The sequence below is a fragment of the Danio rerio genome, chromosome 16, assembly GCF_052040795.2.
Source record: "Danio rerio strain M-AB ecotype USA chromosome 16, GRCz13ab, whole genome shotgun sequence".
NCBI lineage: Eukaryota > Metazoa > Chordata > Actinopteri > Cypriniformes > Danionidae > Danio > Danio rerio.
Window position 1 is genome coordinate 1,782,501 of NC_141036.1, and position 17,500 is coordinate 1,800,000.

The 17,500-nt window shown below is 37.8% G+C and overlaps 1 protein-coding gene across 2 annotated transcripts in view; it reads right to left on the reverse strand.

Annotated features, from left to right (window-relative positions):
• ascc3 (activating signal cointegrator 1 complex subunit 3) overlaps nucleotides 1-17,500 on the reverse strand; it is a 263,272-nt gene that overhangs the window by 134,143 nt on the left and 111,629 nt on the right. For both annotated transcript variants that reach the window (XM_087286373.1, XM_087286372.2), the window contains exon 11: nucleotides 10,221-10,385. In XM_087286373.1, the coding sequence (XP_087142499.1) occupies nucleotides 10,221-10,385 (165 nt within the window). The remainder of the gene's footprint in view (nucleotides 1-10,220; nucleotides 10,386-17,500) is intronic.

Sequence of the window (17,500 nt, forward strand, 5' to 3'; positions counted from 1 at the left end):
GTTGGGTTTAGGTGTAGACCCTTTTCACATTTCCAGGTTTCAAGTCATAGTTGGTCAACTTAGGGTGCTTTCACATCTGTAGTTCGCTTCATTTGGTCTGCACCAAGGGTAATAAATGATGCATTGTTGCATCTTCTGCCGTCTTTGGGTCGTTTTCACACCACACTGCTGGCTTTGGACCGAACCAGTTGAAACAATCCAAAATGCAGTCATCTGACAAAATCCACATCTCTCATTGGCCAGATGTTTTTGAACATAGTTCCGAAACTGCTTATTGATTGGTCAGAATTCACGTGCGGGAAAATGCCAATGAACTCCCGCAGGTAAACAAAACCTTTTACTATGAAGGGGCAACTGCGCTGACTGATTGTATCCCTGCTTTAGACAAACTATACATTACGTAAATGAAGCGCGGCTGCGGCTGGAAAACAGTGTTTAATGCATCACTCGTCACTTCAGGAGGAGGCGTGAATTAATTTAGCTAAACTGCGACATGCTCATCTTGCGGAAATATTACCAACGATCCATCAGGTAATGTTTTTCACTCTCTGTTGGTAAAGCGCTGTCAACAAATATTTTCCTTCATATCCCATAATGCACAGCGCATCGGCCTACGGCAGCTGGATTAGTCCAAAAGGTGCAGTACTGTTTGCGGTTGGACCTGTTGTAGTACGGATCAAATTCTCACCACAAACGAACTGCTCCAGGGTTCGTTTGAAAGCGTACCGAGACCACCTCTTCAAGCAGGTCTCGGTACGCTTATTTGGTCCGCTTTTGGTGCGCACTCGAGTACGATTGCTGCATTCTCACCTGCCCAAACCAACCGCACCAAAAGGGGAAACGAACTCTAGTGCGATTCAATAAAACTAAACAAGGCAGGTGTGAAAGCACACTTAGAGTGCAGTGAATGAGTATGTTTGCTGAAATAATAAAAGAGACTCTGCGACATGTAGTCTGGCACATTAGCTGCCCACGGTAAGTCAAGATTTTATCAAGACTCAACCGCATAATCCGACAGAGTGACTTTTGTAATCATGTGATCTGGCCGAGGCTTCAATCATAATAACAGGCGGGTAATAATCCACTAGTTATTAGTGTCTATTAGTCACTAAAGTCTTTACATGATCATTTAATGGCATCACGGTGGTGCACTGAGTAGCACGATCACCTCACAGCATGAAGGTCGCTGATTTGACCACTAGCTGGCATTTCTGTGTGGAGTTGGCATGCTCTCCCCATGTCTGTGTGGGTTTCCTTCAGGTGCTACGGTTTCCCCTACAAGTCCAGAAACATGCGCTAGAGGGGAATTGGGTATGCTATATTGGCCATAGTGGATGAGTGTGAATGGGTGCTTCCCAGCGATGGGTTGCAGCTCGAAGGGGATCCACTACATAAAACATATGCTGGATAAATTGACAGTTCATTCCGCTGTGGCGAACACAAGATTAATAAAGGGTTAAGAAGGTTTTCAAGACTAAACCGCATAATCTGACACAGTGACTTTTGTAACGGACAATAAAAAGTCGTGTGATCTGACCGGGGCTTCAATCATAATAACGTGCAGGTAATAAGCCACTAGTTATTAGTAGCTGCATCTCTAATGGCACTCTATACACTATGCACTATGTACTTTTGCACTTACACACTCAATAGGATAGTATATGTATGTAGTTCTGTCCCAAATGGCACACTAATGTTTGTTTACTAAGCGGAAATTCAAACCGTTTCCCTGATCACGTTTGCCGGTTGGCAAATCAGTAAACGACCGAATTATCTAATAATACCTGCCGTGATTATAACCACATTCACCATCGGGAGGCGCTATAATCACTCTCATAGGAGAATTTAGCTTTCACCATCCAAAATAAATAAAGTTATCCAACATGTGCGCCCGATAGCTCCGCCTCTTCCGCTACGTGAGCAAACCTGCGGTGGTTGAGTGCGTGAAGTGTCCATCATTACACACTTCATTTTAGCGGCTGAATTAGTGCATCATCCGGGTAATTTAAGTGCATGGCCAATTTAGCATACCCAAATTGTTAGAGTTTTCAATGTGAACGCACTACTTACACTATTTATACTACAAAATGGCGTAGAATAGTGCATATGTATGCGATTTGGGACGCAGCTAGAGTCTATTGGTCACTTAACTAAAGTGTTGATATGATAATATAATGGCGTCATGGTGGCATACTGAGCAGCACGATCACCTCACAGCATGAAGGTCGCTGGTTCGAGCCCCAGCTGGCATTTCTGTGTGGAGTTTGCATGCTCTCCGTGTCTGTGTGGGTTTCCTTCGGGTGCTCACGTTTCCCCCTCAAGTCCAGAGACATGCGCAATAGGGGAATTGGGTATGCTAAATTAGCCATGGTGTATGAGTGTGAATAGGAGTGTATGGGTGCTTCCCAGCGATGGGTTGCAGCTCAAAGGGGATCCACTACATAAAACATATGCTGGATAAATTGATGGTTCATTCTGCTGTGGCGAACACAAGAATAATAAAGGGGCAAGAAGGTTTTCAAGACTAAACCGCATAATCTGACACAGTGACTTTTGTAACGGACAATAAAAATCGTGTGATCTGACCGGGGCTTCAATCATAATAACGTGCAGGTAATAAGCCACTAGTTATTAGTAGCTGATTCTCTAAAAGTGAAGTGTCCATCATTACACACTTCATTTTAGCGGCTGAATTAGTGCATCATCCGGGTAATTTAAGTGCATGGCCAATTTAGCATACCCAAATTGTTAGAGTTTTCAATGTGAACGCACTACTTACACTATTTATACTACAAAATGGCGTAGAATAGTGCATATGTATGCGATTTGGGACGCAGCTAGAGTCTATTGGTCACTTAACTAAAGTGTTGATATGATAATATAATGGCGTCATGGTGGCATACTGAGCAGCACGATCACCTCACAGCATGAAGGTCGCTGGTTCGAGCCCCAGCTGGCATTTCTGTGTGGAGTTTGCATGCTCTCCGTGTCTGTGTGGGTTTCCTTCGGGTGCTCACGTTTCCCCCTCAAGTCCAGAGACATGCGCAATAGGGGAATTGGGTATGCTAAATTAGCCATGGTGTATGAGTGTGAATAGGAGTGTATGGGTGCTTCCCAGCGATGGGTTGCAGCTCAAAGGGGATCCACTACATAAAACATATGCTGGATAAATTGATGGTTCATTCTGCTGTGGCGAACACAAGAATAATAAAGGGGCAAGAAGGTTTTCAAGACTAAACCGCATAATCTGACACAGTGACTTTTGTAACGGACAATAAAAATCGTGTGATCTGACCGGGGCTTCAATCATAATAACGTGCAGGTAATAAGCCACTAGTTATTAGTAGCTGATTCTCTAAAAGTGAAGTGTCCATCATTACACACTTCATTTTAGCGGCTGAATTAGTGCATCATCCAGGTAATTTAAGTGCATGGCCAATTTAGCATACCCAAATTGTTAGAGTTTTCAATGTGAACGCACTACTTACACTATTTATACTACAAAATGGCGTAGAATAGTGCATATGTATGCGATTTGGGACGCAGCTAGAGTCTATTGGTCACTAAAGTGTTGATATGATAATATAATGGCGTCATGGTGGCATACTGAGCAGCACGATCACCTCACAGCATGAAGGTCGCTGGTTCGAGCCCCAGCTGGCATTTCTGTGTGGAGTTTGCATGCTCTCCCTGTGTCTGTGTGGGTTTCCTTCGGGTGCTCACGTTTCCCCCTCAAGTCCAGAGACATGCGCAATAGGGGAATTGGGTATGCTAAATTAGCCATGGTGTATGAGTGTGAATGGGAGTGTATGGGTGCTTCCCAGCGATGGGTTGCAGCTGGAAGGGCATCCACTGCATAAAACATATGCTGGATAAGTTGGCGGTTCATTCCGCTGTGGCGACCCCAGATTAATAAAGGGACTAAGCTGAAAAGAAAATGAATGATTGAATAATAATATACCATTTAATATGAGCTAAATCAAGGCAATTCTTAAGATTTTTCAAGACAACTCAATTATTTTATGTTCAATCGACTTAAAATAAAGTTGACGTAATTGATTTGTGCTGGATCAAATGTTTGAGGAACCCAGCATTTTTTACGGGGTAGCTTTGTAAGCACGGAACAAAAAAATAAATCGGATTGTGTTATTATTTCATCACTACAGAAACACCTCAAAGCAGAACATCTTTAATTCAGTAAATGTGGGCGCCATCAGGACTGAGTATATTCTAACTCACTCCAGCTACCCCGGCGTGTCACCGTGACATGCGCCCGCAAAGTACCAGCTTGTTATCTTTTACCTTTTAGAATTGAAATTAAGTGCAAAGATTTCATCCCGCGCTGCCAAAAGAAACTAAATCTGACATTGAGAATCTAGCGCAGCGGTGTGATCTTGAGAGATAATAAGCTCCGTTTGGCTGTGAGAGGAGCGCGAACTGGTATCAGTTATCACTTCAAACGAATAGAGCATGGACAGTAAACAGCGGACTCATTTCCTTTCACTTTACACCACTACTGAAAGCTCCTCTCAGCTCAAATAATGGAGGACAAAACTAACTAATGCAGAAATGAGCATTGTAAACAGTGTGTGAATTTTACATTGATGATCAGGGGTTAGTTTGTGTAAGTTATTTATGCATTTGTTTTAATTGCATCTAGTTTATTAATACCATGCATGTAAGTGTTCAGTGTTTTGAGGAGTATTTAATGTATTCTGAGCTACAGAATCCTCTGTTTGGCTATTTCAGATGTTGCAGTAGATCAAACTATGAATCTAATACGACTTATACTCTCAGGCTAGAGCAGAGGATATAAGTATTGGATGCTTTTTCCTGGGAATAATGCGTCTAAAGGAGCTGCTAACATGGCATTAAAACTGATTTTAGTAAAAACCCCAACAATACAAACATAAACATAAAACAAAACTAAAAGGTATGTGTAACAAAAACAGAAAGACACAAGGAGAAACTACTGAAATGATTTGACACTTCATATAAAATTCTTGTTTAGTGATGACAGCTTAAAGACGCCTCTCATATGGAGAATAAAGTCTCATGCAGTGCTCAGGTGTGAGTTTCTCACAGACTACAACAGAGTGTCAAAATCTCGATGCTTCTGTGGGTCTTGTCTATCAAATCTGAGCTTTATTTGGTAATCTCCATTGGATTTGGATCAGGTGATTGGCTGGGCCATTCTACAGATTGATTTTCTTTCTCTGAAAGGCCCCGTTTACACTGTCAGGTCTTGATTCCCAATTCCGATTTGTTGCCTATATCTGATTTGTTTGCCTGTCCGTTTACACGTTGTTTTAATCGTGACCCATATCCAATTCATTCGCTTACACTTGCCATACAATTTACGATGTCGCGCATGCATAAAGGCGGGTTCTAGCATCTGCGCCACACTAGCCACGATGGAAGAAATTGTCTTGTTTTTAGCTCTGCCAAATATGCAAAGTGAAGTATAAGCAGTGAATGGTTCAGTCCAGATTTGTTTTCTTTGCATATACGGATTTATTTAGTTGTGATCAACATCTGGGGAAAATTTCAAGTCAAGAGCCCCTTTAGAGATACAGCTGAAGTCAGAATTATTAGCCACCCTGAATTATTAGACCGCTTGTTTATTTTTTCCCCCATTTTCTGTTTACTGGGGAGCAGATTTCTTCAACAAATTTCCAAACATAATAGTTTTAATAACTCATCTCTAATAACTGATATATTTAATCTTTGTCATGATGACAGTAAATAATATTAGACTAGATATTCTTCAAGACACTTCTACACAGCTTAAAGTGACATTTAAATGCTTAACTAGGTTAATTATGTTAACTAGGCAGGTTTGGGTAATTAGGCAAGTTATTGTATAACGATGGTTTGTTCTGTAGACTATCGAGAAAAAAATTTAGCTTTAAGGGCCTAATAATTTTGTCCCTAAAATGGTGTTTAAAAAATTCTAAACGCCTTTTATCCTGGCCGAAATAAAACAAATCAGACTTTCTCCAGAAGAAAAAATATTATCAGACATACTGTGAAAATTTTCTTGCTCTGTTAAACATCATTTGGAAAATATTTTAAAAAGAAGAAAAAAATTGTATGTTTTCTGAGAAAAATGGTGACGTGTTCAATACCTATTTGGAACTGTGCTGGTGGATGATTTGTTTCGCTCCGTGGAAAATAAAGATGTATTTATTGTATCACAAACCTCTGTCGTATATTTACTTTTTTTCCTAATATGTCATTATTTTAAAGATTATGTCTCGAGCATCTTATTTTTCCTCGGTGCTGGTGTGCTTTCGTTTTCTCCGTCTTACTCGTGGAAAGTTCAGATGAGAGTGTTTAATAAGCAACCCTGGTTAAAAATATATACATTTAGATTTAAAAGAAAAGGTCACACTTTATTTTGATGGTCGTTTGTTGAATTTAAGTAATAGTGCATCTACATGCCAACTAATTCTCATTAGATTATAAGTAGACTGTTAGGTTGGGGTTAGTGTAACTTGACATGTACATGCAAAGTTTCTTATAGTCAGTTAACGGAGCTGTATCAGCAGATATTAAGCAGACGGTCTACTAATACATTTACATTTTTACATTTAGTCATTTAGCAGACGCTTTTATCCAAAGCGACTTACAAATGAGGACAAGGAAGCAATTTACACAACTAAGAGCAACAATGAATAAGTACTAAAGGCAAGTTTCAGGTCTGTAAAGTCTAAGAAGGGAAGTATTAGTAGTATTAGTATTTTTTATTTTATTTTTTTTACTCGAACAGACCATCAAAATAAAGTGTTACCAAAAGAAAATATCTTTATATTAAAAAGGAAACACAGTTTTCATCCTATCCATGTCATAACGAATGCCCTTAAATAACGTAGCCTAGTTGTCAGTAAGCATGAGTACGCTACAGAAACCCTGTCATTAACTGGTAGCACGTTATCTATTACTTTACAGACTTACCTATTTCTTACACATTATATTATTTATATATAATGTTCATAGTACATCCATCTGTAAATATCACTACAGTTTTCCTATATCTGCACTTTATAACTTATTCCTGTATCCTGCACTTGCTGCTATTGCACTGCTGGTTAGACCTAAACTGCATTTCGTTGCATTGTACTTGTACATGTGTAATGACAATAAAGTTGAATCTAATCTAATCTAAATCTAATCTAATTTAAAACTTCTAGTCACTTTTTAAAAATGTAGAGTTGAATTTTCACATCAAAAGTGGCCGGAGCAGAGATCAACATCCCATAATGCAATTTACATCCAGGATGTTTTTTTTACAGCATGCCCGTTGGCAGTGCCTTGAAGGGCAGTATTACGGTGGTGGTGGTTTAGTGGTGTATTTTGTCACAGAGAGCAGACGTGGGCTTTGCTTGAGCTTATTTGCTGTGATTGACACCTGACTGCGGCTCGTCAGAACGGAACGCGGATATGGGACGCCCCGTAATGTGGGCTGTCGTCTCTGCGGCTGTCAGGATTTGCATAATCACACTAATATCCCAAATGGCCAGAGTGATTCTAGTGCGGGGCGGCTGTCAATCATCATCAGCGGGGAGCCTATCAATCACGCACACACCCAGACACACACATACACACACATGACTTGTTCCTATATCCCAGCGGGGGACTCTCAAAGATGTTTCAGAAGGTATGAAAACTAACACTGGAGAGTACCTTCTCAAAAAGCACATGTGTAACCAGAGAGTCCATAATGGTGTGTTTCATAGGGCTGCACACACAATATATGGTATCAGCATCGATATATCGCAATAGGATCATTTGCAGTTGTCACATCACAGGATATACAATGTTGAGTCTGTCATTTGCATGCATTTTTCAGGCCTGTGACTGTGTGAGGATTTCAAAAGCATTCTGGCATAAGAAACAGCATCATATTTAACTTTAAAGGGCACCTATTTTACCCCTTTTTCAAGATTTAAGATAAACACACACACACACACACACATACACACGCATCCACTGGAGGAGGAAATTACCCAGGAACTGGACCACAAAACAGTGAACCAACAAACTACTCGGCTATTATTTATATCTTTCAGGTAATTAATTCTAGGACACCAGTGGAAAAGGCGACGCTGCCTCCTTGCTCTGAGCTTTCTGCATGCCAAAAGCTTTAAAAATAAGAGTGTGAAACTCGATTTAGGTTGAGGGCCAGATTGGACATAATGTCACCTTATGCGGATCATAAATTTTTATTTGGCCCTTGCGCATGCACAACACACACACACACACACTTCTGCATCCCAGCATTAACTTTATGCTGCTGTAATAACCAGTATTGAGATATTAAACGAGGACGCATGTTGGAATTCACACATTTCACTCACCGCTGACCTTCAGATTTAATTATGAAACATGAATTAACGAAACAAAGGCTCGACTACTACAATATATAATAAGGCACATATAATGTAATATTAACACAATACAAATACCAACATAAATCTTACAATCCATTTGACTATTTTAATTCTAGATTCTTAAAATCAGTATTAATTTTCACGTCATATTCGAATATTTGTTTATGAAAATCCACATTGCTTTTATCATGAGTGACTTGTACAACCATTAATCACATTTATTCATTTTCCTTCAGCGTAGTCTCTGTTTCAGCGGTCGCCACAGTGGAATGAACCACCAACTATTCCAGCATATGTTTTACGCAGGGAATGCCCTTCCAGCTGCAACCCAGTACTGGGAAACACCCATACACACATTCACACACACACTCAAACTGTACAGCGCATGTGTTTGGAAACCGGAGCACTCAGAGGAAACCCACGTCAACACAGGGAGAACATGCAAACTCCACACAGAAATGCCAACTGACCCAGCGGGGACTCGAACCGGTGACCTTCTTGCTGTGAGTGCTAACCACTGACCCACCGTGTGACCACACCACCCTTGGATAGATACAAAAGTGTCTTCAAATTAAAAGTGCAAGCCTTAACACGGTTTAAACTCGAATATTATTAATAAACCTTGCCATTTTAATGTTTAGGGTCAGAAAGCTTATGTGTATGACACACATACATTACACATATATATTACACACATATACATAACAACTGTATATATATATATATATATATATATATATATATATATATATATATATATATATATATATATATATATATATATATATATATATATATATATATATATTATTTTAAAATTGTAATGTATTTCCATAATAGCAAAGGTGAATTTCAGCAGCATCATTCTAGTTTTTATATTTCATAAATCATTCTAATATGGTGACAGCAATGTTTACTATTTTAATAGTTTTATTTTCTTGAATCTGATCATTTTTTCAGCCACAATGAACTGAAAAAAATTGTGTGTAAATAAAAATAAATAAATAAATAAATAAAAATAAATAAATAAATAAGTAAAAATGAAAAATAATTTAAAAAAATAAATAAATACACAAATACAATTAAAAAATAATAAAAATAAACAAATAAATAAAAATTTGAAATTATAAAAAATAAATTAAAATAAATTAATTAAAATAAATAAATAGATAAATAAAAAATAAAAAATGAAAAAGAATAAAAATGAATAAAAAATAAAAATAAATAAATAATTAATTAATTAATAAAAAAAAAAAATATATATATATATATATATATATATATATATATATATATATATATATATATATATATATATTAAATAAATAAAAATAATAATAAAATACATACATAAAAAAATAAGTATAATTAAATAAATATTTGTAAATATATATATATATATCAAATATAAATAAATTTTAAATGATAAATTTATTATCATGGTGTTTCCCAGTGACGGGTTGCAGCTGGAAGGGCATCCGCTACTTAAAACATATGCTGGAACAGTTGGCGGTTCATTTTGCTGTGACAACCTCTGATGAATAAAGAGACTAAGTCAAATGGAAAATGAATGAATGAATTCTTGTGGAAACCAAGATAATTATTAAATTTCAGCCTCAATGAGCAGAAAAAAAACAAACAAACAAACAAACAAACACTAATTCAGAACAGTTCAGTTTCTGATTTTTGCATAAGGCTTCAGTCAATTTGGATCAAGTTGGTGCATTCGAGCATTAAAAAAAAAAAAATTTAAAAAACAAAAACAAACCAATAATCTTAATCATTCCACGGTGAGTGTAATCATATATCTTATGTTAAATGTGTTACCTGGCGCAGTGTCCGGGCCACCAGGCTCTCCAGAACAGGCCCTCTATCCTCATGCAGGAGATGAACTTCATCCAGGATCAGCAGCCGGACCACCTGAGATAAAGCCACATCGCCCACACTCTTCCTGGTCACCACATCCCACTTCTCTGGAGTCGTCACCAACATCTACAACACAAAAAACACTCATTAGGAGTGGAAGCCCTAGTGAGACATGATCAGTAATGTAATTACTTGCCTTAATCTGAATAAGAAAGAAAGTGAAAGTGAACAGCGGACAGGGGAGGAGGGCAGTTGAGGAGGGGGATTGGTAAAATGAGGTGCCAGATCTGGATCCGGCATGTTCCAGCTTAAATTAAGCCCAGGATGCGAGTATGAAGTAAGGGCTATTGGAAGAGTGTTAAGGCAAAAAGTCCTACATGACAGTAATAAGCCCCCCTTTCACACAGTGATACCTGTAAATATACGGAAAATTTCCGGAAGACTTTATCGGTAAATTAAAAAAAGCGCTGTTCACACAGGCGAGGATGTTTCGGGATTTTTCCAGAAAGCATTTTTTTGGACTGTGGGGGAAACCAGAGCACCCAGAGGAAACCCACGCGAACGCAGGGAGAACATGCAAACTCCACACAGAAACACCAACTGAGCCAGGTTTCGAACCAGCGACCCAGCGACCTTCTTGCTGTGAGACGAACGTGCTACCCACTGCGTCGCCCTTATCAATACACATTTATAAACAAGTATTTATGTGTGTAAAGCATCTGTTTTGTGAGAAGTGCTGCTCATTATGATATGTGAACATTTATTCGAGAGAGCATGACGTCGACTTAAACTTTGTCATACACCACGTCCACCAAAAAGGCTACCCTTTGTGGTGGAAACGCAAGCCTGATAAAGGTGACCCGTACCAACCCGACCCGAACCGTACTGTACCAGTTAGTGGAAACGAGGCATAAATGTTTACACACTTGACTACATTACAAATTCTGTGGATGGATCAGTATTGTGAACAACTTATATGAAAACATAAGGAGCAACACTTTCACATGTGGAGATGTACATGTTGTTGTTGACTACTGATTTTTGAAAGACTAGATTGCCTTGGTGGACACTCTGTTTGTTACTAGGAACCTGCATACTTTTTGACTACGATTTAGCCTGGTGTTTTGGATTTGTTTGCTAATAACTATTAAACTTCTTGCAGTTGGATCCCATCTGTCTCCATGTCGTCACCACCGCCATTGTCACAATTATTTACTGTCATCAACGATCAAATAAATCAGCTATTAGAAATGAGTTATTAAAACTATTATGATTAGAAATGTGCTCATCGTTAAACAGAAATTGGGGAAAAAAATGAACAGGGGTGCGAATAATCCTGACTTCAACTGTACATTGCCAGGTTAAGACAAACCAGCAACACTGGAGGCTGTAATATACATTTGTGTCTTCGACTGGTATCAACAACATATGATCTGCAATGGTTTTCTACATGATGAACGATTCATTTTCTGGATGAATAGTCAACTGTTTAAAAGCGCTAATGCAGATGTGAGTGATTGTGTGTGCGTGCCGTGAGATTTATACCACTCTCAAACATTTCCTATATGACTAACATTCATCTAATGTGTGTAATCTAACGTGTGTTGTGTACACCGGTCTCACTTTGTCCTCTCTCTCTCATAGAGGACGCTTTGTTTTTCATTAACAATGCCTTTACAAATGACTGGAGGAAAGTAGGTCTGTGAGCAGCTAAGTCTTAAGAAAAATGTCCTTTACATGTCTCGGGAGAATTGCAGGGGGGTTGTTTACTTGCTTAAATAAATAAATAAATAAATAAATAAATAAAAAGTTAATTAAAAGACATGCTATAGAAATATACGCATCAGTACTTTCAGAAAAAACCACACATATGAACAGAAACGGTTTTCATTGTCACTGATTGACTTATTGGGCTCTATCATACACCCGGCGCAGTGTGGCGCAAGACGCGGCGCAGTAGTCTTTTGGTAGTTTCAGCTTGGCGCAAGAGTGGTTTTGAGGCGTTGCGCTACACTGTTTAAATAGCAAATGCATTAGCGCTCATTTGTGCGTTCTGGTCTAAAAAGTAAGGCGTTCTGAGGTGGACCGCTGGCGCGTCACTATTTTGAGAATCTATAACAGATTTTTCATTAGACCAAAACAAACCTGGTCTGAACTCCAGCGCAGAGTTGCGCCTCGCTTACACACTGCTTAACACACACAAGAGAGCAATAGAAAAATATCTTTACATATGAAAACATTTAAATATTAAGGATATATATAGTATATAATAAGAATAGATATAGGATATAAATATAAAGGATTAAAATATTACAAAACATATTATTTTCTAGCCTACATAAATATGAAAAATCACTGCTTTTATGTCTTCTTCATCTCGGGAGGCTTTTTCAGTTCATTCATAACAATTTGCTTTTGTATAATGTTATTATTATTAACAGTATTATTTATTATATCCATATGTATATTTGTTTTATTAAAAACAAGCTTAGATTTGCCCACCTGTCAGGTTTTAGATCATATAGGGCACAGCATGTGTATTTGGAAATAACTCAGTATTTTGACCACACTTGGTCATTTTTGTTCATTTATTTGTTTGCTGGAAATTAGAACTGAATTTAGAAATAGTTTTGAAACAAATATTTGCGCTTAACAAACACAATTAGTTATTTATAGACTAATTGATGTCTGCGCGTAAAGGTTTCCCTATCCAAGAGCAAAAGTGAAAGTGATCCATTATCTCTCATTCTCACGCAGTAGATGCTCTGTTTAACAGTTTTCTGTTAACTGTTTGCTTGTGAAATGCTCAGTTTTTCCACTTAGACTTACTTTGCGTCCTGTAAATAGCGAATGCGCTTATGGCGCGACGCAGCTGACTCTTAAAGGGAATGGGAGATGAAACTCTAATTGGTTTATTCTCAAAACACACTTATAACTCATTAAGAAAATAAACTCAACCCTTTTAGCCCATGTGCCATGGCGCAAAGCAGGTTTTCCCGTCCGTAAATGATCAAAAATGCGTTCTGCTCTGCGAATGGACCGTCAAAATAGAGCCCATTGTGTTGCTAGCTGAACCAATAGGTAGAATAGTATCATCATTATCTAACACTGGTGTGTATGCATCTCAGTATTTGAAAAGTTCCAAAATGAAGCTAAATGTAAAGATGGGACGGAGTATGTGAGCTATAATCACTTCCCCCAGGGTTTTTACCGCTCCAATATACAGTTCATTTGGTTTGTTCTCCAGTTTTCCTGCATTGAGGTTTGCATTGTTTTGCTGTATCTGTGCTAATCCATTATAAACTAATGGATATATCACTGAGACTGTCTTTGTGTAAGGTTTGCTCTGAAACATCCAGAGCCTAAAGTCAATGTGTTTTAGCACATGTGCTCATTGAGACGTTAACCGAGGTCCTGACTCTCTGTGGTCGTTTTAAAATCCCAAGATTATTATTATTATTATTATTATTATTATTATTATTATTATTCCTTTATTTAGCCAGGAGATCACATTGAGACAGTACTGTCTCTTCTTCCAGTGAGACCTGGTCACGATGGCAGGCAGCACATAAAGTTTCATATAAAAATCACAAACAATACCACAAAATTACAAAATCACCATTCTTAAAAACATCAGCTCATAAAAAACAATTGCAGGTGTCCTTTAAGATGTTGTATAAAAGATGTTTAAAAGTACTCGGAGTCGGAAGAGTGTCAAGATTGAGATGATTTTGCAGGTCATTCCAAGCCCTGGGAGCGTAAACGGAAAAAGCACGTTTGCCAAGTTCTGATAGTACCCTTGGAACTCTCAGACGAATACATGAACCAGATCTAGTGTGTTGGTTGTTGGTGTGAAATGTTAATAGATTAAAAATATAGGATGGTAATTTACCTAAAAGAGCCTTTAAGATAAATAAGTACAGATGTAATTTTCTCCTTTGATATAGAGATAACCAGTCTAAGGAATCATACAAAATACAGTGATGCGTCCGTGAGTCTGCACCTGTGACAAAACGTATTGCTGCATGATAAACAGAATCTAATTTTCTGAATAGGGTAGCGGTTGCATGCATATAGAGATGATCACCATAATCCATTATAGACAGAAATGTACTCTCTACTAATTTTTTGCGGGCTTTATAAGGTAAACAATTTCTAAAAAGAGTAGGGGTTTAACCCGGGCATCCTGGCCACATTTGCTTACAGGCCTCTGTCCATCATGACCTCCTAACCATCCTCGTATAATAATTGGCTTCATCACTGTCTCCTCTCCACCAATCAGCTGGTGTGTGGTGTGCTGTCTGGCGCAATATGGGCGCCAATCACATCATCCAGAAGGATGCTGCACACTGAAGGTGGATAAGAAGATCCCCCCCCCCCCTTTCCCCCCAAAAAAGTGTAAAACGAGTGTCCAGAAAATAGCTATATAAATGTAAGGAATGATTAATTATTATTATTAATATTATTATTATTATCTGACGTTTCGTTAGAAAAGTGGCTAATTTGTAGGAATTGATTTGTATGAAATTGTAAGGACTTTTTAAAACAGAGGCGTGGCCCCAAACCCCACCCCTAATTGTGTATACATTGGGTAGATTTTTTTGCGTAGTGAAGCATGGCTCAGTGCAGTGAACACTGCTCCATCTGAATGCAGCTGCTGGAGATTTATTACTGATTACTCGGCCCACACGGAATCTGATTGCGCAGAAATGCGCAGATTTTTAGTCCATTATTGAGTCTAATAATTTACTTGTGTAAAGGTGTGTAAATTTACATTAATCCATTTTTTACAAAATTCAGAAATAGCAAAAAAAACAACCACAGACTCTGGCTTGATTACACACTGACAGAATATGCAGGAAAATAACCTTTGATCAACCGTGCAGTGCTTTTATGTCATATGACTTATAGACTGAGCTCCATACATCTGAAAAGGCAGAAAGTGACCTCAACTACATTATTGGGATGGACACACAGCTCTCCCAATTCACTGAAATAAACAAATTTGACAATGATAAATCGGACGCGCAACCAAAGTTAAATAAAGAAGAGAGGAATATAGGCGCAAAGTACATGAAGACTAATTTACATAAAACAGAGGCATGTTTGCCCTGAAAAGAATGACAAAGAGCTGAAATACCCACAGTGCCGCACTATTTCAGGTGGTCTAAATATAACTGAACCTTTATAGGATGCTATATGGATCAAGTCAAGCAGATGTTCAAGCCTCCATTTTGAAGAACACAATGTTTTTATATATGTAAAGATGCATAAACACAAACGGTAGATTAAATTACAGGAGCAGTAACTGTATATTGGCACCCAAAACTTAACTAGAAGTAAAGTTTTTGTCTTTATTCCAGTTCAAATATTTAAAACGTTTTAAATTAAGAAGAATTTTCTAGACAAGCAAAATAAATAAATAAAGTCTGGTCTTGTTTTCAGAAATATTAAGTCAAAATTAAGTGCTAATCAAGCTAAACGATCTGCCAATGGAGTAAGCCAAATAATCCACTAAATTAAACTATTCTACATACCCCATTGACAGTTTATTTTGATTGTTTTAATAAATAACTAACTTAATTTGACTATTTCTGAAGTATTTTTTGCAGTTTGGTCATAGGACTATTGAATTATACAAGTTCTTACCTTTTTCATATTGCACCAGTGATATGGTAAACGCGTGTAAGTTCAAATAGCTTGTGATTAGAAATGGCAACCAATTTAGTAGTGTGACTCTCAAAATGCAATGGCTGTGTCTCAGTATGCGTTCTTCAGCGATCATTAACCACCAAAGTTCAGTTCCATGTCAAGAGCCAGTTTCTGTGCCCAACGATCAGGCTGTCATAGTCCTAACCTTCGACCACCAACAATTCCACAATGCACCGGCCCCTTACGGACAGACCCAGGTCACTCCTTCAAGCTGAGCCCAGCAGGGTTCCATGGGATAAAACTGAATTTCCCAAGTTTGCATGAGAACACAATTCCAAAGCTTTCCTGATTGGAGTGGACAATTCTACACATGTTTTAAAGACAATGCACAAACTAATGCAATGTAATGTAACATAATATTTACATATCGACCTATACACAATAGGTGCAGCACAAATCAGTGGCACATATGCAGAGATAATCCTTAAGACGCACTTGATCTACTTTAACCAGAGACCGTGCATTATTATTATTATTTTTCCTATATTTTCTTAACATATGTGGAGACGCTAAAAAAACAATAGATATTTGTGATTCACAATGCATTAAAATATAGTTTAATTTTATTTAGAACTATTGGTTTACTTATTGGTCAAATAAAAGGCATATTGTCAAAATAGTCAAAAAATACCCTTTTTAGATGACTAAATCCTTTTACATGCATTTCTGCGAGCGACTATATTCCACCAACCCAACCGATAGTGTTTTCAAATGCAAACTTATTATTTAGGATTATTATCACTTAGGATTATTATTATTTTTTCGATATTTTCTTAACATATAGAGAATAACAGATACTCATGATACACAACAAATTAAATTATAGTTAAATTTTACTTAGGCCTATTGATTTATTTACTCATTGGTTAATTAATAGGCATATTGTCAAAACAGTGACAAAAACAATATTTAATTGCAAAGGTGAAATACTTCAGAACATATATTGTATGCCGCATCCATCCTCTCAGTTTGCACACCATATGCTTACATACATAAGCCATATCCCACTGTCTTTAAGAGAGTCGACGATAAGTATATTTTGACAACTGTTTGAGTTTTTGACAGTTTATCCGCAAGCAGAACAGATTGCAGACTGTCTGATGGAAGTCACTCGTTTGTTTCAAGTCGTCTATTAATTCCTGAAGCAAATTAAAATAGTACATTTGCCAAACAATACGTTTATAAGATGTTTACCTCTGTTCTCTGCGGTGCCACCTCCAGCAACACCTCCAGCTATTTCAAGTGCACAATGAAAAACATGCTTTTTTAAGGCGTTAAATATTGGTGCAAAGTCCCGTCATTTTCAACTCAGGCTCATTGGAGATATGTGCCCAGGGCTACATATTTGAGAACTGAGAAATATGTACCGGGGGCTATATTTTTATGCATTTTCTTTTTCTCAGATGCATTTCTTAGGCACTTTGTCTTATGTGTGTCATCCATTAAAGGCTGCAGTGTACATCTCTGCATCTCAGCCTCATTTTTGTGAGCATCTATGACCCAGTCGCCCCTTTCCTTAACCCAGCCGA